We start from the raw sequence: 24,602 nt of genomic DNA, 5'->3' as shown, positions 1-24,602 counted from the left end.
TCTGTAGTACTAGCTCCATTTCACTTTATTGCCACCATTAGTCCTACTTGGTTGAGTCTACTTTATGGTTACATGAAGTATTTACACAAAGATTCCAATGTTCCATCAGAATCTTTAATTTGCTATACATCAGTGAAAAATCCATGAATATAGTCTAGATACATGTCCCCCCTTCTTGGATACTTTAGAACATTTCTAAGTTCATCAGTAATCATGAAAAAATGAAACAGGGCATTTGGAATGAATGGTAAAGGAGCTAATGGCAAAAAAGGTGATCACTATTGACTAAACAGATTTTATTTTAGATTTCACATGTGTATTTCCTACGCTGTTAAGTCTTGCTGATATTTTTATTTTTACCTCATATAAGCATATATAATGGAAAGATTGGCCACACTGTGAATTATCACACACTTGATCAGGAATGGCACCATCAAGTTGATAGGCATAACAAATCCCACAATCCATAGAAAAATCCTTCAAAAGAAAAGAAATATTTGGGGATGGGTGGGAGGAAAAAAGAATACACAAGGTGAAGTAAAGAATGAATATGGTGTTAGATAATGTTAAATTTTTATAACATTTTTATAAAGGTAATTATATTGCTATGTTTTAGAAAATACAGTCACATCACTGTTTAACACCTTAGAAAAGCTATTTGCAAGAGAAGGCTTCCTTTTTCATCCAGTAAATAATATACACAGATATACTAAAAAACAGGTTCTGCTTCTGGCTCACTAGATGTTTGGGCTTAAGTAATTTTTCTAGTTTGTACATCAATATAATGCCATGATAGAATGCAAAAACAGGAATTGACATCAGTTTGTGATTATACTAAACTTCAAAAGTCTGTAACTAAAGGAAAAAGACAAAAACATCCCACCAATTTAGTAGTCCACGTTCGTCATAAATCAGTTCTATTATTTTTGCAGTGTAGTAGTATCTATTCAGTTTTAAAAAACTATACTGCTATCTTTCACAAAGACTTCTTTCAAACTAATTAGAACTTTATTTCAGTAAGCCATAAGTAGACAGTATAGAAAATCCAAACATCTCATTAGCTATGCTGGAACTTTCCCCCGATTTTTAATAATAAAGATGTCATTAGTCACTTCACTGCTTGAAGACCATGAAAAAAGTACACTTATAACACCAATCAAAGGTTAATAAGTTCTTTGATGCAACTGTTGCTTGCAGTTCAGAAGTCTGTTGTAATATTCTTCCAGTTCCTTCCCTCTCAGCCTCATTTTTCTCTGGTGCCTAAAAGAACATTTAAGTTTCATTATGCAATACCATTTGGAATATCAAAGCACTGATAAAACTTACAGATTTTTCCAGGATAGCACGAGCTGGAAAGTCAATTTCTAAAACATTTTTCAAATTTTGTAACAGACTGTTTTCTGGATCCCTGAAAGTATGAAAAAAAATTGTTATTAAATTTGTTTAATCATAGAAAAAAGTAAATTGTATTGCAAAGATACTTACCACAAATGTATGTTTCTGCTCAGCCTAATTCCCAGAGGTTTTACCACTTCAGATATTTTTTTAAAAAGAAAAAAAAAAGTCAATTTAGGGCTTGCTGCTTTCATTTTTAAAGTCACATTTGGCACAGAATTTGTCTCTTTATTGAGCTATATAACTGATAACACTATATTATATATTTAGGTATACAGCATAATGATTTGGTATCTGTATTTTGCAAAATGATGATCACAAGTTTAATTAACATCTACCATCATACAGTTACAAAATTTGAAATATACATAGTATTTGTTAATTACAGGATTTCGTTTCCTAACTATCTGATTAGAAAATCTAAATCACATATATATATAAAGAAACACAGAAATAGAGTTCACGATGAGACATTTTCATTTAAGATACTTACCACTGGTATATTAATACATTAGAATATTTAATTACAGTAGTGGACAAGGATTTTATGATTCTGTTAAAAACATTCAAACCTGAGATCTCATACCATGGTCAGCTCCAAGAAAACAGCACTCAGGAAGCATAGTGGGATGCCTGGGGTCTACCTCTATATTTATTGAAATGTTATTCCCTAGAATAAAAGAATATTAAAGCTTTTAGAAGTAGAATGGTTCATAAAAAAAATATAAAGGAGTAATTTGGGTACTTAGTTCATTGTATATCCAAGGAAAGATTGTTTTATATGGTTTTTTACAAAAGTAAATACATTACTAATTCATAATTTAAAAGAAGTGAAGTAATTTTAAAACTTTGATCATGACTAAAGATTTGGGATCCTAAGTTTCAAAACACAGTGCCAATTCATAAGCTGTGTGTGTGCACCCAGTTGCTCAGTTCTGTCTGACTTTTTGTGACCCTCCCTGGAAGACCCTGCCGGGTTCCTCTGTCCATGGGATTTTCCAGGCAAGAACAGTGGGGTGGTTGCCATTTCCTCCTCCAGGGGATCTTTCCAACCCAGGGATTGAACCCACATCTCCTGCATTGGCAGGCGGATTCTTTACCACTGAGCCACCTGAATTCTGGTCAGAATTCCATTAAAGTTTGAATTACAATTTTCTATGGAGTGATAAAGATCTCTAATATAAAAAATTACAAGTTACAAACTGAAAAATACTCTAAATGACTTCTGTAACTTTCTTGAAAAGAAGAACATAAAAGACTAAAAATACAATAAATGGTAAAAATAAATGTTTAAGAGTTGAATTTTATACAAACATTGTTTCTCCATGTGAAGATTTCCTGTGTAGGGTAACAAAGGGTTCAATTCATATTAAATGTTTGGAAACTGTTCATTTAATATCAAAAACAACTAACAGTTCATGAAATCTAAGAAGTAAGCAATTTCTACTTGATACTACATTCTTTGATAAATTTTGACTATACTATAGTACAAATTTCAGAAATTTTATTGCTTTTATCGAAGGTACATATAGTGTAATTGTTTTGGAGAAGGCAACCGCACCCCACTCTAGCACTCTTGCCTGGAAAATCCCATGAACAGAGGAGCCTGGTGGGCCACACGCCTGAGCGACTTCACTTTCACTTTTCACTTTCACGGATTGGAGAAGGAAATGGCAACCCACTCCAATGTTCTTGCCTGGAGAATCCCAGGGACGGGGGAGCCTCGTGGGCTTCCGTCTATGGGGTCGCACAGAGTCGGACACAACTGAAGCGACTTAGCAGCAGCAGCAGCATAGTGTAATTGTTTAAGGTTAATTTGGATTTCATTTTTATGGTAAAAATGTCTTGATAAATTCTATACACTATAGCATAATCCTTTGGCTAAGGGTGGCAACAATATAAATATAATTATTACAGATCTGGCAAAAAGAAATAAGTAAAATAAAAAATGAGTACAGTAATTCAGTAAGAAAAACAAAATTACAAAGGTAACTTATAATCTCACTGTTTGATGCATGTTTTACCACGAACACAAATTTCACATTAGCCTTTAGCAATATCTGCTAATGGCTGCAGAAACTTTCACCTAACAACAATGGTCATACTATCAAATCTTTTGATTAATTTGCTGAAAACTTGGTCCTAGAAAGGCAAACCAACGTCTGAAGAGAAAAAAAAAAGGAGCTAAAACATAAATATATAAAGAAAGTGAATAAAACCAAGGTTGTTTATGCTGAATCATGAGAAATAAAGTAAAAAGTGTATTTAACCATAACCTGGAGAAATAATTATATAATGGGGCCATCAATACTATACTTCTTTGGAGACAATATTTTCATTTTAATATATACTTGTTCACAAATATACTGTAACTTGGTTAACTATTCCAAATTAAATACTGCTAAGACTTTCTCAAACTCAGTAAGTAACAGTACTATTTGTAGAACTGCTGCACTTCTCTCACTTCTCGTAGTAATGTGTCCCTTTCCCCAGCTAGATAATCTGCTATGCCTAGGTAGAAACTATGCAAACTGCTCAGTAATTTGGATATGATTCACATCAAAATATCCTTCATAAAACTATAGTTTATTTAGTGTGATCTCAAATATAGTTTTAAAACTTCTAAAAGCTTGAAAGGTTGAACTTTAAAACTGATTTCATGTATTGCTTGCTCATAATGATAATATATAAAACAGTAATTTCATAGTAAATAGAATATGGTAATATTGCCAGGATGATATTTATGGTTATTCCTTCTCTTATTAATTAAAAAAGCCTGGTAGGCTACAGTCCATGGGGTCGTGAAGAGTCGGACACGACTGAGCGACCTCACTTTCACTTTTCATTTTCATGCATTGGAGAAGGAAATGGCAACCCACTCCAGTGTTCTTGCCTGAAGAATCCCAGGGATGGCAGAGCCTAGTGTGCTGTCGTCTATGGGGTCGCACAGAGTCGGACACGACTGAAGCGACTTAGCAGCAGCAGCAGTATAATACTTAATATATATTCAATTATTATTTTGTAAAGCTTTCCTTTTACTCTTCAATGGCATGCATGCCACTTCAGGTTCTTTTATCCTCCTCTATATTCCTGTTAGAAAGTATTCCCAGACTTGTTCATACTAATCTTGTCTAGTTTCACAAATGAAGACTTCATTATTTCTAACAGCTTTTTCCCAAGTAATGGAAGTTTCAAAAAAAATCTACTCCACAATTTCCATGCTAATTAAAAGTTAATTAAGCACTATCTGAATGCTACATCCATGTATTAGATCATCACCTTTTATAATGAAACACCTCAGTAGTTGTCATTTCTACTTAAAATATTTACATTTAAATATGTACTAATAAATCATAGTTCATCCCTCATACAAAAAAGTCTCATCTAAAATCCAATGTCATCTTAGATTCCTTTTCCAAAGTAATACAAAATACACTCAAACATCTTTAAAAAAAGAAAAAACACTTCCTTAATCCTCTTTCACCCTACCTAATACAATTCTGCGTGCTGTAGCACTCCGTGTAGGTTTTTCTGGCTCAAGTACCCAAGTCTTCTCATCAATTTCATCCATAACATCCCAGAATGTCTTCAGTGATTCCAATGCTGCCAAAAACTGACTATAAATGCTGATTAAGGAGCTCTGTGAAAAGACAAGTGAAAGCTGAATAAGTTGTATGACTATCAATAGCAGATAATCTTCCACTTACAACTCAGTTTACAAGTTTTAAGCTCTGTTTCATTTCAGCTAAAACTAGGCTCTGGTAAACAATAGTTAACTCTCCCTGCTTTGTATCTCTTCACCACTATTAGTATTAACAGAATTCTTTGACTGTCACTGAACTGTGCACTTACCAAGTAAACTTTTTTAAAACCATATTTATTTTTATTATGAATAATTTTGTTCTATATGTATGGAAAAGTAATTATTAATACAAAGTATATTTAAACTATTAATGTATATAATATACATTCAGCAGTCTACACAATTTTTAATATGAAAAATTTTACCCAGTTATCAAGCACTGTATTTACAGTGCTATTTGTAATCTGATTACATTACTTTTATACACTATTAATAAGTAACTTTGCAGACTTAATTAGACATAGATTATGAAAAGGCTTTCCTCATTTTTAAAGAATACAAACAGAAATTACAAGATTTCTTTTGATGTTAAATTTTAGCCAGTCTCTGAATTCAGTATTTCAGGCATTAATCCATCATGGGAATTAAATACATTTTCACTACATGACAAGAATTAAAGCTGTCAGACTTTAAAAATCAATTCATAATTACCTGATTCAAAGTCAAGAGTTTCTCATAAAATAATGTATGATTAAAAAGATACAACTGTTTACTAAATATTTTATATAAGCAATCAAAACTAAAACCATTAAAAAAGAATTAGGTATTTTATTGTTTCAAATAAGAAAAAATAAAGTCACCAAAAATACTGCAAATGTACTCATCCAAAATAACTGATATAAGCCAATAATTTAAGAATATGATACACCCTGAGTAAGGTGAAAAGAAATAACTCACTTCTTTAAAAATGTATTTTATACTTATATACTTAAGGAAAATCCATTTCATCTCACTTCAGCAGGGTTTTACATGTAGATGGATTTCATAGCTCAGATTCACAAAGGTAGTTTCAACTCTTCTAACCTTCTATACACAGAGAAAAAGAGTAGGAACTAGAACTTAATGTCCAAAAATAACCTTTTAGGAATTTGAGAGTAGGATGTCTGTTCTCTTCTAGTATACCATACTTATCTACAAGTTTAGATGCCAGAATCCAGAAATCAGAAAACCAGACTCCCAAGTGTTTTTTGTTTTTTTTTTAACTATGAGATGTCCTTTATTTCCTCTTTCACTGAATACACCATCATTCTTTATATACCCAACTAAGAAACCAGTTTTGACCCTTGTAGATTTCCGGTCTTATAACCTAATAAGTTCAAAAGCTAACATGAGACCTAAGTCCATATTTAACATTTCTTGGTAATTATCTTAGTATTATATACTATCAAAATAATCCATTATTCTTATTTCGATATCTAGATTTGCCATCCTTGACTTCATCTGCCTTTCTGCAGGGTACCCTATTTAAAATAAATCCCCGAACGTATCAGTCTCTCTCTTAAAACCATGTAAGTCAACATTCTAACTGGATTTTTTTCCCCTCTAGTTATATTTCCCTAAAACCCACCATTTACATTGCAGTTGATTTTTGTATTCTACAAACCTGATACTATGATTTCCTGGTTTACAATACACAGTTTAAGTGCAGTTCTTCTCAAAGTGATGTTTTTGTCCTTGTGATACTACCATGGAATAAAGCAACACAAATTCTAAGAACTGTTCAAGAAATATTTGTTTAAATTGAACTAAACTATTTGACATTAAAATATAACCACTGATGACTTTCATCATTCTATTGATTAGGATTACCATTATTTACAGGTAGCTTGCAAATTATATTTTATGTTATCAGTGATTAAAACCACAGTTCTTTATCATGACTTACAGTTAATATTGTTCAATATGCATACAAAGATATGTTTATATATAATAAAATGAAATATTTTCTGTGGGTATATTTACTACTCCAAGCTTCAATAACCACATTCTCTATGATCATTCACAAACTTGTTTAACGCAGATAGAGAATCCAAAACTACTTAGCCATTTCTATATTGATGATATCTATATGGCTGTCTAACTCACACACCATACTGAGATGGTTATCATCTTCCCAAAGAAGAATTCCCTTCCTGTTTTATTTTTGTTTTTTCTTAGTGAAGCGACTACTACTTGTCCTACTGCCTAAGCCAGGAATTTAAGCATAGTTTTAAGCAGATAACCTTCTAACTGAATTTTCTTCCTTTAGACATAGCCCTCCTACTGTAATGGACTTTTGTACTCTGTAAATCTAATACTTTAATTTCTTTGCTTACAATAAAAGTCATTAATCATTAGATGCAAATACAATAAACCATTTGCTAGACAGTATGTTGGGATTTTTAATAGTTTACTGAGGTATACTTGTCATACAAAGAACTACACATCTTCAGTGTGTGCAAGTTGATGACTTTGGGCATATGCATATATCCATTAATACCATCACCACAATCAAGGTGATAGATACAGCCAACACTTTCCAAAGTTTCCTTATGTCCTTTTGGGGTTTTCTTAACAAAGAACATGAGATCTACCCTCAACAAATTGTAAAATGCAACTACTTGCATTGTAAACTATCTTGTACACATGGTCCCTGACCTAGAGAAATTCACAACCTATCAAATCAGAAAGATCTGCACCTCATTAGACAAAGGATTAATTAACACCCTTAATATAAAAGGTTACTTACTGAAAATCAACTTTCAAAATTTATACATACATATTAAAGAAAAGGGGATAACGTTTCCCAGAGAAAAATTTCACATAATCATTTAAAAAATACTTCACCTCGTAAGTTTAGACATTATTTCTAAGTGCAAAGTTTCAGGTATGATGAAGTAAAGTGCAGTTTCAGAGATGAGCAAAGCCTCAGATTTAAGAGGATGGTACAAAAAACAAGGTATACTGGATTGGGGGGTGGGAGTGGGTTTGTTTTCCCAACGTAGTTTTTCTTTCAGTAACTAGGTAGCTCAATTCCATGGTATGGCTTCTTTCTTACACCCCTCCCGTTACAAGTCACTGCTTTATTACAGAACGCCACTGAAGATGTGAGAATTCTTAAAGTCCTATGGGACCATGGTATATGCACTTAATCCATTCTAGAATAATGGCTTTGTAATGATTCAACACCAATGATTTTGATTCAAAGCTTCATTTGTCGCTAAGTAGTATAGTTTTTAAAACAACCCTTTTAATGACAATTTTCATTTTCTTTGTACTTGTCCAGACTTCCCACAATAATATATATTATTTGTATAATCACAAAAGAGCACAGATAGAAACAGAAATAAAAGGTCTGTCTGCTGTCCTTTCATTTCATGATGTGTATAGTGAAAAATATACTAAATTTAATGAAACTAATATTTCAACCATGCATCAGGACTATGTTAGGATCTCCAATACAAAGATAAAAGAACCCAGTTCACAAAGATATCACCACTCTAATGGTAGGGTAACAAAGTAACTGATCAAGACATACTCAGCCTCTTGAAGCCTTAATATTACATCTATAAATGTGAGTGTGCCATAGAATCAAAAGCATAGATAACTTCTAAGGTGACTTTCAGACCTAAAGTCAAGAATTCAAATATAACTTTGAAAATTCATAAAGTAGATGATTCTGTCCACTCAAAAGTACAAATATTTTCTTTCAATATGCCAGTTACTATAAATACTCCCATTTTTTTCCAAATTATGTTTATAAACATTTTCTCATTCACATCATAAATAATTTATGATTCACTATAGAACAAACATTTCCTCTTTAATTAAAAGAACTATTATACCAGGATGAAAATATTTGGATTACATTTTCTATCCTCGCATATTTAAGGAAGAGAAGTAAAAAAATGCATTATACAATTGCTATTATTTTCTAAAATATAGGGACAAGATTTCAGTCTTCTAAAACTTTTGAGTTTTGAAATAATTTATAAAATCATAAATTTCTAGCAGAAATATAAAAGTAATAAATATCATGAACATCCAAAAATCACATGTGGAACATTGCAACTGATTAGTTTCATTAATTAAAGGAAAATGTCAATCATTTTTGCACATACACATGATTAAAAGAAATAGAGGGAAAAAGCTATAGGCGGAAGAGAAGAGAAATTAGCAAAATAAACAATTAATTAAAACAAACAGAAATGGCTTTGTGTTCCAAAAGCAATAAATTGTTACAGAGAAGAAAAGTACCCTGGTAACCAAGATTACGATGTAGAAGCTTCTCACGTAAGCCGTGCTATGGTGGGGAGAGGATGTGATGCTAAACAACCTCTTGTTCTTAAACCATTTTTCAAATTAAAATAGAAGTCCTGAGAAAGTTAAAAAATATCAAACAAGATGAGAAGAGCACATTCTATATTCTCTACCTACTCCAAAGATTTGTAGCACACTATTTCAATGGCATACCAACCATATTATTTTATCCATGTATTTTTCATTCTATTTTTATGTGGGGTAGGGCAGTGACAGGCAAAAAAGGACACAGACTAACCACCAGACATTGGAAAACTACATCTGTAACATTCCATGCACTGGGAGCTCAAGAGCTAGATTTAACAGGGAAGAGAGTCTGAAATGGAGACCAGTCTTCTTGTGTGAAAAGCAACGGTCAGAATATTAAAAAGAATGTATTAATCTCAAAGAAAAAAGACATCTTGACATGATTTGAAAAGAGCAGGCATAAAGATATTAAGAGATCAGTTTCACACTGGGTTCACCTAAGGCATTTAACGAAATCCTCTGCACTGAAATCAGGATACCTGGACCATTGTGTATACAGGCATCTCAATGAGAAGAAATGTATGTGAGATCCCTGTGTTGATGCACTAAACATTTCTGAATAAACACAATTCTGAACAGTTTATTGGGTATGACAGATTTGGCATTTAAACCTTTAGATCATGAACCATTCTGGGCAAATGTCACCAAATTATGGCCTTACCAAAACAATGAAAAGGCATATTTTATCTCCTGACTAGTTATTTATATTACTGAAATGGTCAATTTTGGAAATGCTTGCCAAGTTTTATCACAGGGAAGTGTGATTAACCAAGTGCCCCAACAATTAAGCAGAGGAAGGTAAAGTTGGTTATTGTTTTATGTTTAGTAAATAAACAAACCATCAGAAAACTAGATTACATCGGAAATCCTAAAGGATAGCATCTTTTCTCATGACATACAACCAACAAATAAGGAAGGAGATGAAAACGTTATATTCAGTGAAAGGAATTGGTGCTCTGGTTTCCACTGGCACCACTCACTAATGAGTGATTTATATGCTAAAGTCTAAACTCTTCAAAACATGCTAGTCCTGATTACTGAAAGGTTAATGATCTCTTTTTTATGTTTGACAAAGAAACTGGCCAACAAATATAAGCTAAGAAGTTAGTGGCTGTGACCCATTATTATATAGAAGGTGTATAAAATTTTTCAAATAGTGGTGACAAGTCAAAGGAAGCTGATAACAAGTGTAAAGAAAAAGTTCTGTAGGGGTAAGGACATCATTTGAGAGATTAGTATACTCTTTGAATTAAAATAAATTGAGTTTTTAAAAGAATTGTCAAGTTATGTTGTTTAGAAGGTCACATAGAGCTACAAAGGTTTTGTTCAATTTTGAAGAACAAATCAAACATGCAAAAGGCAAACATCAGGATTTTTGCAGGAAGGTCAATTTGTGGGCTCTAAGTTTAACTGGTATATTTGGACCACTGTCCTACATCATCTTTATTTGTAGCTATAACATTAAGTGATACATGCAATGGTAATTTTAACTTGGAAATCTCCCCCAAAAAGCAAAGCCTGAGGCAAGGGCTGGCAGTACAGATAGGTTACTCGAAGTAATCTTAGGGACTGAGGGAGTAGGGACTGGAAAGAGTACAAGAGAAGAGAGAAAACTAAAGTAAGGAAGTACTTTCAAGATGGTCACTGTGGTCAACGGTGGCTCTGTGAGAAGTTATGGAGAAAGTTCCTCAGAACTGCCACCCAAGAAACAATTCAGGAGCATTTATTCACTGGCTTCCATTCCTGACTGGTCGTGTTGCTCTAAGTGGGGTTACAAATTCTCTCACATTGCAGATCTGCATACATACATACCCCTCGTGGCTCACACAAGCATCACTGGTCCCCGCATTAGAAGAGCTCTGGGCAAACAGCATTGGTAGAGCTGAGGTGAGGTGCTTTGTCAAGATACACAATCATGAAATGAACTGAACCAATGAGGCTGAGTAAAAAGTGGATGCAAAGGAAGTGAAGTAGGGAGCAAGGATTACCTAAGTCTTAGCCATGTGCCAAAAAGGGAAGTGACATTCTCCAAGAGTTAAATATGCCTATTTTGAATAAACTTATCCTCTTAAAACTGATTTATATAAAGCTTTAATAGTAATAAAAGGGATTATTTGAAATAACATGTATGTGTGTGTGTGTGTGTGTGTGTGTGTGTGTAAATTCTGCCTATTTAGGGCTCCTGCCTTACTACTGAGCTTTCAGAGCTCTTTGTATATTCTGAGCATATGTGCATTGTCTATATATCTTGCAGATATTTTCTCCTAGTCTATAGCTTGTCTTTTTGCTCTCTCAACAGTATTTTTCAAGAAGGGAAAAAAAAAAAAAACTGTACATCTCCTATGTGATCTAGCCATTCTAACTCCAGGTATTTTCTGAAAGGAAAGCATATATTCATATAATGAGATTCATATAATGTTCTTAGTACCTTATTCATAACAGCCACATCTTGGAAATAACCCACAGGTCCATCACAGGTAAACAAACAATATGTGATTACATTCATACAAAGAAGTACCACTCAGCATAAAAAGAATGAATTATCAGTACATACTATGACACTGATAAATCTCTAATTATGCTGATGAAAGAAACCTAACATAGAAAAGTACATAGAGTTATATAAAACTCTAGAGAGGAGAGCAGTAGTTGCCTGGGGATCAGGAGGAGGGACAAAAGGGACAAAAGGGAGAGATTTAAAAGGGGAAGGGGAAACTTGGTTGCTGTGGAAATGTTTATTATCTTGACTGTGGGGTTGACTTCACCCATGTAAACATTTCTCAATGATCACCCGATCATACACTTTAAATACATTCAGATTACTGTATATCAATTATACCTCAAAAAAACTATATAAATGGAGAAGGAAATGGCAATCCATGCCAGTATTCTTGCCAGGAAAATCTCATGGATGGAGGAGCCTGATGGACCCAGTCCATAGGGTCTCAAAGAGTTGGACATGACTATGTTACTCAGCACGCACACACCAGGCTGTTCTGATTTTTGGACAGTAATGGCTCTATATAGCAATCCCTTCTTTGCAACAGATTTGTAGTGTATTTCTCAACATTTAGGAGCTAAACAATTTACAAAATAGCCAAATTTCTAACACCAAGGACAAAGGCAGAAGAGTCACTGTTCATTAACCCACCATTTGGAGAATAAAGTTTTATCACTTGTATATGTATATATTGAACAAGGAAGGAGAAGGGATATATATGGGAACTAAGATGTTAGCTATTCCCCCATAACTGTTATTAAATTATGTTAAACTAGGAAAGCACTTAAGCAGAAAAGTGTGAACACTGCCAATCTCAAAATGTAACGCTTATTATCTTTAAAAGCATTTTGTTACTTTTATAATACCTGAAGTGATATAATAATGTCAGTCACTTAACCAGATCTTAGAGTATAATATCTTCATCTTAAGTACTATTATTTCCAGTATTTTAATAATTTTCTCACAGTCCCGGAATGTGATCTTTTGTGCTCTGATGACACTTAAATTAATAGCATAATTTTCTGGTACTTGCAACAGTTGCTTTCCATTCTGATTTTTTTATACTTTCCTATAATACATGCAGATAAATCCTCTAATAATCATTTTTATCTTTATCTCTGAGGGATTCAAAAAGCTTCAACAGAATAAGGAAATATCAAGAGATTAAACTTTTAGAGAAATTTAATTTTAATATTAATTGCAATATTCCCAATAAGATATCTTTAAAGAGATGATAAATCTCTTAAATATCAGTTCATTTGCTCTTATTTGCAAGCTTCATTGATGTTCTCAACTCCTTCTGTAGGTATAACTAAATCTATTTAATCAAATACTGTTCTCTGGCATACAATCCATAAGGCATACATCAACTCTTCTTATAGTTTACTTTTACTATAACTGACCGCTGATGATTTAAAATATTTGCTACTATTCTTAAGACATGTGGAGAGTATATATGCCCAAAATCAAATGAAACATACTCACTCCATGTGTAGCCATTACAGAAGGTAGCAACTCTGCTTATAAAAAGATAAGGGAGACAGGGAAAGAGAAGCAAATAAATTCTGTCAGGTGTATGTTGAAAATGTATGGGCACTTCCAATGTGGTCCAAAGCTATCCTATATTGTAGACCATCAAAAAAAAAAAAAAGTAAAGCTAATTAAATGAGGATTCTGGGTAGATTACAAAGTAGAAAGCAAAGTAGGAATCCGTCTTCCCACCTAGACAACAAATGCACTGAAAGAAACTATTCTGGAACTCTTAAGTCCATTGAAGGCTTGCAACTCTGGTCAATATCAGCTCAGCTTCGGAGGGGCTACCCATCACCCTGCTCCCTGACAGGCAGCTCTGCACACACTACATGAGCGCCTTGCACACAGTTTATATGAGTCAGGGTAAGAGAACACAATGTGTCCTTCAAATACCACATGCCTATGATCTGATGACTGACTGCCGCTTCTTATCTCAGAGGAAAAGACAAAGAAGCAGTTGGATATCGCTGTTGCACTTCCTTCAGCTGTTCTTCCTTCACTTCCTCCAATCTCCTGCAAAAGTGACTTGCAGAACTAGGAGTCACTGCCCCTTCCTTCCTCTTCATTTTTCTTTTTCCTCTTCTGAGTGTCAGGTATTAAAGACTATAACATTCAAAAGCAACCTAACTGGGATGAGAGAAATAGGTAAGGAAAATTAAGACCCATAAATTTCCAGTTACAAAATAAATGAGTCATGGGGGTGAAATGTACAATGTGGGGAATATAGTCAATATTATTGTAGTATCTTTGTATGTTGACAGATGGCAAACTAGATTTACAATGGTGTTGCTCTTGAAATGTGTAGAAATACTGAATCACTGTATATTGTGCACTAGAAATTAAAGTGTTGTAGGTCAATTATACTTCAAACAACAAACTCAGAAAAAGAGATCATATTTGTGGTCACTGGACTGGAAGAAACACAAGCTGGAATCAAGATTGCCAGGAGAACTATCAATAACCTTAGATATGCAGATGACACCACCCTTATGGCAGAAAGTGAAGAGGAACTAAAAAGCCTCTCCATGAAAGTGAAAGAGGAGAGTGAAAAAGTTGGCTTAAAGCTCAACATTCAGAAAACGAAGATCATGGCATCCGGTCCCATCACTCCATGGGAAATAGATGGAGAAACAGTGGAAACAGTGTCAGACTTTATTTTTGAGGGCTCCAAAATCACTGCAGATGGTGATTGCAGCCATGAAATTAAAAGACTCTTACTCCTTGGAAGAAAAGTTATGACCAACCTAGATAACATATTCAAAAGCAGAGACATTACTTTGCCGACTAAGGTCCGTCTAGTCAAGTCTATGGTTTTTCCTGTGGTCATGTACGGATGTGAGATTTGAACTGTGAAGAAGGCTGAGCACCGAAGAATTGATGCTTTTGAACTGTGGTGTTGGAGAAGACTCTTGAGAGTTCCTTGGACTGCAAGGAGATCCAACCAATCCATTCTGAAGGAGATCAGCCCTGGGATTTCTGTGGAAGGAATGATGCTAAAGCTGAAGCTCCAGTACTTTGGCCACCTCATGCGAAGATTTGACTCATTGGAAAAGACTCTGATGCTGGGAGGGATTGGGGGCAGGAGGAGAAGGGGACGACAGAGGATGAGATGGCTGGATGACATCACTGACTCGATGGACTTGAGTCTGAGTGAACTCCGGGAGTTGGTGATGGACAGGGAGGCCTGGCGTGTTGCGATTCATGGGGGTCGAAAAGTCAGACACGACTGAGCAACTGAACTGAACAGAGTGGGGGGTGGGCGGGGTGGAGGGTAGAAGAATCAGATGAAGGTGGTCAAAAGGTACAAACTTTCAGTTTCAGTTATAGTAAATATCAGAGATGTAATATACATGCTTGATATAATTAACACTTGTATATGAAACTTGTTAAAAGTAAATCCTAAAAGTTCTCATCACAAGAAAAAATAATTTTTGCCTCTTTTTTAATCTATATGAGGTGGACAGGAACTAAACTTATTCTGCTGTTCATTTCATGATGCATATATGTCAAATCAATATGCTGTACAGCTCACACTTGCCCTGTGCAATATGTCAACTGTATTGCAACACAACTGAAAGAAAGAAAAGGCAACTCTCATTACAGGAAAATTTAGGAAGTCACTCTGCATGCCCAGGGAAAGGTACAGGCTCGAAAAAGACCAAAAAGACCCTAAGTTTATACCTCAGTTTGATCCTGGACAAGAAGATGGCCTACAACAATCAAGAACACACACGCATACACGCATACACACACACACACACACACACACACAAATTGGAAACAGGAGAGAATTTGATCTTTCCTCCTTGGGGATAGGGGACAATCCAATTTCTATAGTTACCACGTTATATGATTTAAATTTCCAGTTTTCAAGAACAACAAAACCACAGGGCATCAAAAACAAAGTGTAGCCCTGACTCAAAGGAAAAACATAAATTAACAGAAAAAACAAACAGCTCCCAAAAATAGACCTGAGAGTATCTCTACTAGACAAAAAAATTTGAAACAACTGATACATACACTTTAAAGTAAATTGTAGAGAAAGTCAAGATAACAATGTATAGAAAATACAGAAAAAGAAAACCTTGAAAAAACATGAAAATAACAATAACTAAAAATGAAAAATTCACTAAGAGAATTCAAAGATGAGTTTGAACAGGCAAAAAGAAGAAATCTGTGAACATAAAGACAGGACAACAGAAGTTACTATGTCTGAGAAGTAGGAAGAGAAAAGATCGAAGAAAAGTGCACAGAATTTAAGAAACTACAACACCATCAAGTTAACCAATATATGGATTGTGGGATCCCAGAAGAAGAGGAAATGGCAGAATATTCGAAGAAATAATGACTAAAAAATCCCCAAATTTGGTGAAATACATAAATATACACATCAAAGAAGCTCAATGAACTCCAACAGATCCACAAAAGACACATTAAAATCAAGCTTTCAAACGACAGAGAGCCTTCAAAGAGATTGAGATGTGACTCATCACATACAAGGGAGTGTCAAAAACTATCAGCAGATTTCTCATCAGAAATTTGATGACCAGAAAACAGTGGGTGATATATTCAAAGTGCTAAAAAATTTTTTAAGTCACAAAAAATCCTAAAGCTGGCAAAATTATCCATCAATGTAGTGAGAAATGAAGCCATTCCCAGATACACAAAAGGAGTCTGCTACCATTTAAACCTGTCCTTTGCTGCTAAGTTGCTTCAGTCGTGTCTGACTCTGTGCGACCCCATAGACGGCAGCCCATGAGGCTCCCCCGTCCCTGGGATTCTCCAGGCAAGAATACTGGAGTGGGTTGCCATTTCCTTCTCCAATGCATGAAAGTGAAAAGTGAAAGTGAAGTCGCTCAGTCGTGTCCAACTCTTACCGACCCCATGGACTGCAGCCCACCAGGCTCCTCCATCCATGGGATTTTCCAGGCAAGAGTGCTGGAGTGGGGTGCCACTGTCCTTTAAGGAATGTTATTAAAAAAAAGTCTTATAAGTTGAAATCAAAGGACACTAGACAGTAACATGAAGCCCTATGAAGATTTAAAGATCTCAGTAAAGGTAAATACATGAGGCAAATAATAAAAGCTAGTATTATTATCATCACTTCATGGGAAATAGACAGGGAAACAGTGTCAGACTTTATTTTTGGGGGCTCCAAAATCACTGCAGATGGTGACTGCAGCCATGAAATTAAAAGATGCTTACTCCTTGGAAGAAAAGTTATGACCAACCTAGATAGCATATTCAAAAGCAGAGACATTACTTTGTCGACTAAGGTCCGTCTAGTCAAGGCTGTGGTTTTTCCTGTGGTCATGTATGGATGTGAGAGTTGGACTGTGAAGAAGGCTGAGCACTGAAGAATTGATGCTTTTGAACTGTGGTGTTGGAGAAGACTCTTGAGAGTCCCTTGGACTGCAAGGAGATCCAACCAGTCCATTCTGAAGGAGATCAGTCCTGGGATTTCTGTTGAAGGACTGATGCTAAAGCTGAAACTCCAGTACTTTGGCCACCTCATGCGAAGAATTGACTCACTGAAGTTAAGCTGGTATATAAATTACACTGGATTATAACTTCAATATGTTAAATGTAATCCTAACAGTAACCATAGAGGAAATAACTATAGAATATCCAGGACAATATATGACAGAAGGAATTTAAATGTTTAACCTCCAAAAAAATCAATTGAACTCTAAAGCAAAATGACAGATTAAGTGCCTCCTTATCAGTATTAAACTATAAATGTAAATGGATTGAACCGTCTAATCAAAAGACATATTGGCAGGGTGGTATACAACTACATGCTATCAATAACATTCTCACTTTAGATCCACAGACACAAATCAGCTGAAACTGAAAGAATGAAAAAAGATATTCCATGTAAACAATCACCAAAAGAGAACAGGAGTGGCTATACTAATATGAGACAAAACAGACTTAAAATCAAAATAGATTATAAGAAACAAAGAACATTATGTATTAATAAAAGGTTTTATTCATCACAAATTTATAAGAATTAAAAACTTTCATGCAGCTCATAACAGCCATCAAAACATGAAACAAAAATTAATAGAACTGAAGAGAAATAGTTGTACAATAATATTTGGGTGACATCCATACCCTGCTCTCAATAACAGAACAACCAGAAAGATAAGGAAAGAGAGTACTTGAGCAACACAACAAACCAACAAGATCTAACAGACATATATTGAATACTCCACACAGTAACAAAAGTACATATTTCCCAAATGCACATGGAATATTTTCCAGAACATGTTTCAGGCTATAAAATACATATGAATACCTCTGAAAAGACAGACACCATATAAAGTATCTTTTCCAACCACAACTGAATGTAGTTATAAATCAGTAATAGAAAACTGGAAAACCCACAAATTTATGGAAATTGAACAACATACTCAATAAAGATCAAATAAGAGATCCAAGTGTAATCAGAAAATTGATTGTTGTTGTTTAGACCTATGGGCTGTAGCCCACCAGGCTTCTCTGTCTGTGGAATTGCCCAGGCAAGAATACTGGAGTGGGTTGCTATTTCCTTCTGGAGGAGATTTTCCCAACCCAGGGATCGAACCCACATCTCCTGAATTGGCTGGCAGATTCTTTACCACTGAGCCACCTAGGGAAGCCCAATTAGAAAAAACTTAAGAGACAAAAAATGAAAGCACAGCATTTAAAACTTACAGAATGTAGCAAAAGTAGTAAAGAGGATATTTATAGTTATAAATACATACATTAAAAAACAAGACCATCAACAACCTAATTTTACAACTAAAGAACTAAACTAAAATCAAAGCTAGCAGAAAGAAAGGATTAGAGAGGAGATAAGTAAAATAAAACATAAAAAGACAACAGAGAAAAACAATGAAACCAAAGGTTGATTCTTTTTAAAGTTCAAAAAGTGGACAAAATTTTAGATAAATTGACTAAGAAAAAAAGATAATTCAAATTATTAGAATCAAATATCAGTAGGGATATTACTACCATTCTACAAAAACAGGAATTATAACAGAAAAATTTCATGAAATTTTATGAAAAAATTTCATGAAAAATTATATACCAACAAATTGCATAGCCTTGATGAATAAATTCCTAAAAACATAAAATGGAAGACTAAACCACAAATAAATAGAGAATCTGAATAGAATAATGAGTGAGGAGACTGAATCAGTATTCAAAAGATCTCAGCAGAGAAGTTCTGGACTTGATAGTGTATCGATGAATTACAACAAACATTTTAAACAACTTAACAAAATATTATCAACTTCAGATATGTAGATGATACCACTCTAATGGCAGAAAGCAAGGAGGAACTAAAGAGCCTCTTGATGAGGGTGAAAAGAGGAGAGTGAAAAAGCTTGCTTAAAACTCAACATTCAAAAAACTAAGACCATGGCATCCTGTCCTATCACTTCATGGCAGATAGAAGGGGGAAAAGTGGACACAATAACAGATTTCATTTTCTTGGGCTCCAAAATCACTGTGGACAGTGACTGCAGAAGACATTTGCTCTTTGGAAGGAAATGTATGACAGAGTTAGACAGCATATTAAAAAGCAAAGACATCACTCTTCTGACAAAGGTCCATATAGTCAAAGCTATGGTTTTTCTAGTAGTCATGTACTTATGTGAGACTTGGACCATAAGGCTGAGCGCCAGAGACTGATGCTTTCAAAATGTGGTGCTAGAGAAGACTCTTTAGACTCCCGTGGACAGTAAGGAGATCTAACCAGTCAATCCCAAAGGAAATCAACCCTGAATATTCATTGGAAGGACTGATGCTGAAGCTCTAATACTTTCGACCACCTGATGCAAAGAACTGACTCACTCGAAAAGACCCTGGTCCTCGGAAAGATTGAGAATGGGGGGAAGAAGAGGGTGACAGAAGATGAGATGGTTAGGTGGCATCACCGACTCAATGGACATAATTTGAGCAAACTCTGGAAGATAGTGAAAGACAGGGAAGCCTTGAGTGCTGCAGTCCCTGGGGGCAAAGAGTTGGACATGACTTACTGACTGAACAACTACCACAACCACCAATACTTCTCAGACTTCTCCAAAAAAATTGATAAGGGTAAAATACTTCCTAACTAATTTTTAGGTGAGTATAAGGAGGCTATGGACATGAGTTTGAGTGAACTCCGGGAGATGGTAATGGACAGGGAGGCCTGACGTACTGTGATTCTTGGGGTCACAAAGAGTCGGACACGTCTGAGCGACTGAACTGACTGATTGACTGAAAGAGGTTCAGTCAGTCAAATCAGTCGCTCAGTCGTATCCGACTCTTTGCGACCCCATGAATCACAGCACACCAGGCCTCCTATTCATCACCAACTCCCGGAGTTTACTCAAATTCATGTCCATCGAGTCGGTGATACCATCCAGCCATCTCATCCTATGTTGTCCCCTTCTCCTCCTGCCCCCAATCCCTCCCAGCATCAGGGTCTTTTCCAATGAGTCAACTCTTTGCATGGGGTGGCCAAAGTATTGGAGTTTCATCTTTCACATCAGTCCTTCAATGAACACCCAGGACTGACCTCCTTTAGAATGGACTGGTTGGATCTCATCGCAGTCCAAGAGACTCTCAAGAGTCTTCTCCAACACCACAGTTCAAAAGCATCAATTCTTCGGCGCTTAGCTTTCTTCACAGTCCAACTCTCACATCCATACATGACTACTGGAAAAACCATAGCCTTGACTAGATGGACCTTGTTGGCAAAGTAATGTCTCTGCTTTTGAATATGCTATCTAGGTTGGTCATAACTTTCCTTCCAAGGAGTAAGCATCTTTTAATTTCATGACTGCAATCACCATCTGCACTGATTTTGGAGCCCAAAAAAATAAAGTCTGACACTGTTTCCATTGTTTCCCCATCTATTTGCCATGAAGTGATGGGACCAGATGCCATGATCTTCATTTTCTGAAGGTTGAGCTTTAAGCCAACTCCTCTTTCACTTTCATCAAGAGGCTTTTTAGTTCCTCTTCACTTTCTGCCATAAGGGTGGTGTCATCTGCATATCTGAGGTGACTGATATTTCTCCTGGCAATCTTGATTCCAGCTTGTGCTTCTTCCAGCCCAGCATTTCTCATGATGTACTCTTCATATGAGTTAAATAAGCAGGGTGACAATATACAGCCTTGACATACTCCTTTTCCTATTTGGAACCAGTGTGTTGTTCCATGTCCAGTTCTAACTGTTGTTTCCTGACCTGCATACAGGTTTAAGAGGCAGGTCAGGTGGTCTGTTATTCCAATCTCTTTCAGAATTTTCCACAGTTTATTGTGATCCACACAGTCAAAGGCTTTGGCATAGTCAATAAAACAGAAATAGATGTTTTTCTGGAACTCTCTTGCTTTTTTGAGGTCCAGCAGATGTTGGCAATTTAATTTGATCTCTGTTTCTTCTGCCTTTTCTAAAACCAGCTTGAACATCTGGAAGTTCACAGTTCACATATTGCTGAAGCCTGGCTTGGAGAATTTTGAGCGTTACTTTACTAGCGTGTGAGATGAGTCCAATTGTGCAGTAGTTTGAGCATTCTTTGGCATTGCCTTTCTTTGGGATTGGAATGAAAACTTACCTTTTCCAGTCCTGTGGCCACTGCTGAGTTTTCCAAATTTGCTGGCATATTGAGTGAGGCTATCTTTACTGTGATACTAAAGCCCCAAGAAAACTAAAAACCATGATCCCTTTTGAATACTGATAAAAGAAAAATCCTCAACAAAATACCAAATTTAGCAGCATATTAAAAATATTACACACAGGTCAGGTGGGATTTACTCCTGGAATACAAAAATGGCCCAAAATATGTAAATCAATAAAATGTAAAACACCATACTAATGGAATGAAAAAAAATCCATTTAATCATCTGAACTGACCCAGAGAAAAACATTTGACAATATTTAACACCGTCTCATGATAAAAACTCAACAAAGATCAAAGAAAGTTACTGCAACAAAATAAAAGCCATATAATACAAAGGAACAGCAAACATCATACTCAATGCTCAAAGACTGAAAGCTTTTCCTCTAAGATCAGGAACAAAGCAAGGATACCTACTTTCAATACTTCAACACAGTACTGGAAGTTCTAGCTAGATCAATTAGATAAGAAAAAGAAATTAAAGCATCCAAATAAGAAAGGAAGAAGTAAAATTATCCCTGCTTGCAGATGATATAAACTTACAGGCAAAAAATCCTAAATACCACCCCCCAAATTATTACAACTAAGAAGTTAATTCAGCAAAGGGCCAGGATACCTCTTTGACCACTAGTTACATTTCCAAACAGCAACAATAAACAACCCAAAAAAGAAATTAAGAAAACAATTCCATTTACAATATCATCAAAAAGCAAACCAAAAGAAAAAAAGCCTTAGTAATTAACCACGAAGGTTAAGGACATAAAATGAAAACACAAATGGTTATATCACTCCTGATAAAAATTAACAGAAGAGATCAATAAAAGGAATCTCAACCCACATTCATGAACTGGAAGACAATGCAATCCTTATCAAAATCCCAATGACATTTTTTGGGGGCACAAACAGAAAACCCCATCTTAAAACTCACAGAATCTTAAGAGACCCTGTATAGCCATACAATCTTGAAAAAGAATAACAAACATGGAGGAAAAAAGTGGAAAGGACAAAGTGGAAATCACATTTTCTGATTTCAAAACTTCCTGTAAAGCTACAGGAATCAAAACAATGTGGTACTAGCATACAGACAGATAAAATACAAATGGAACAGAACAGAGAGCCTAGAAACATACACTCATATACATGATCAAATCATTTCTGACAAAGTGTCAAGACCGTTCAATGAGAAAAGAACAATCTTTTCAACTAATGGAGCTAGAAAAACTGGATATCAATATGGAAAATAATTAAGTTGGCCCCTTATCTAGTACCATATACAAAAAGTAACTTAAGATGGATCAGAGACATAGATATAAGAGCTGTTTAAGTATAAAACTCTCAGAAAAAACACAGGGCAGAAGCTCTATGACACTGGATCGGGCAATGATTTCTTCAGTATAGCACCAAGGGCACTGGCAACAATAGGAAAAGTTAGACTTGATGAAAATTTAAAAATTTTGTGCATCAGAAGACAGCAGCAACAGAGTAAAAAGGCAACGCACAGAATGGGAGAAACATTTGCAAATCATGTATGTGATAAAGGATAAATATCTATAATATATAGAGAACTCTTAAAACTCAACAACAAAAACAACTTATTTTAAACTTGGCAAAGGACTAAAACATGTATCCAAAGAAGATACAGAAATGGCCAATAAGTACATGAAAAGACACTCAATATCTCTTAGGGAAATGCAAGTCAAAATTGTAATAAGATCACTTCACTCACACTCATTAAAAGAAAATAAGTGTTTAGGAGGATATGGAGAAACTGAAACTCTTGTACACTGTTGTAGGAATGTAAAATGGTACAGGACCTCTGGAAAGCAGTATAGCAGTTTCTCAAAAAATTAAAGATAAAATTACCAATTAATTATTGGTAATTTAATTACCAATTAAAAGTGGCAACTCATAGAGCTATATATGCACATCCACGTTCACCTGCAGCATTATTCCCATGAGCTAAAATGTGAAAGCAATTTAAGTCCATCAATGGAGGAAGGGATAAACAAAATGTGGTATTATACATGTAATGACATATTTTTGATCTTAAAAAGGAAGCAAATTCTGACATATGCTACAACTTGTATGAAACTTGAGTATATTATGCTCAGTGAAATAAGCCAGTCAAAAAGGACAAATGCTGCATGATTCCACTTATGTAAGGTACTTAGCATAGTCAAACTATAGAGTTAGAAACTAGAATGGTGGCTGCTAGACACTGGTGAAGAGAAGGGGAGTTACTGTTTAATGGGTATAGTGTTTCAGTTTTACAAGATCTGAAAAGAGTTCTGGAGATGAATGGTAGTAAAGGTAACCAAAAACTTGATGAATGTATTTAATACCACTGAACTGCACCTGTAAAAATGGTTAAGATAGTAAATTTTGTCTATCTTATCACAATTTTAAAAAATAATAAAGATGCTAAGAATGCCAGGATAGGCCTACGATACCATGGCAGCCTGAGCCTGACTGATGAACAAGCCCCTGTGGCTGTTGATCCATTTATATCCCTCAGATTGTTAACGCTGAGAAAAACCACGTCTTGTACAATGCTACTTAAGACCCTTAGTATTTGGTTCAAATACATTTCTAATATTCCATGTTAACTGTTTTTAACTTCCTTTACTTGGTATTAAAATAAAGTTCTACATAATAAAAAAAGTTAAGCCAATCAGAAAAAAGCAAACTAGTCTAGCTTTTTGTTTTAGGTAGGACATACCACAAAAGGGTTCTACTCTACCCTCATCAAAAAGTTGACTATATCTAATTGTTATTATTCACACTAAAAACAACAAAATAAGGAAATAAATGTTCACAAAGATCTTTGCTTTCAGAGAAGGTCAAGACTAATAAAATGTGTGTGTTGCTGGCTATCAATGTTACCTTCACAACCAGAGCCAGGGAGCTACATGCTAACAGGAACATCACTTTAAAAAAATAAAAAAATACTGTTCCATTGCCTCTGCTATCTACCAACTCCAAAATTCTGGTTTGCTTCATTATATCCATCTGCTAAGTTAGTTTGGCTTCTCATATTCAACTTTTTTTTT

General features: G+C 35.1%; 1 protein-coding gene across 4 annotated transcripts in view; it reads right to left on the bottom strand.

The window, feature by feature from the left end:
- Positions 1 to 24,602, bottom strand: part of FANCL (FA complementation group L) — an 87,953-nt gene that overhangs the window by 1,911 nt on the left and 61,440 nt on the right. For all 4 annotated transcript variants that reach the window (XM_069583261.1, XM_069583265.1, XM_069583262.1 and 1 more), the window contains 5 exons: positions 4,885 to 5,035; positions 1,982 to 2,065; positions 1,486 to 1,531; positions 1,327 to 1,408; positions 361 to 477 (listed from right to left, as the gene is read on the bottom strand). In XM_069583261.1, the coding sequence (XP_069439362.1) occupies positions 361 to 477; positions 1,327 to 1,408; positions 1,486 to 1,531; positions 1,982 to 2,065; positions 4,885 to 5,035 (480 nt within the window). The remainder of the gene's footprint in view (positions 1 to 360; positions 478 to 1,326; positions 1,409 to 1,485; positions 1,532 to 1,981; positions 2,066 to 4,884; positions 5,036 to 24,602) is intronic.

Source organism: Ovis canadensis, chromosome 3 (assembly GCF_042477335.2).
Source record: "Ovis canadensis isolate MfBH-ARS-UI-01 breed Bighorn chromosome 3, ARS-UI_OviCan_v2, whole genome shotgun sequence".
Lineage (NCBI taxonomy): Eukaryota > Metazoa > Chordata > Mammalia > Artiodactyla > Bovidae > Ovis > Ovis canadensis.
Note: the sequence above shows the minus strand (reverse complement) of the source record. Positions and strands in the feature narration are given on the sequence as shown.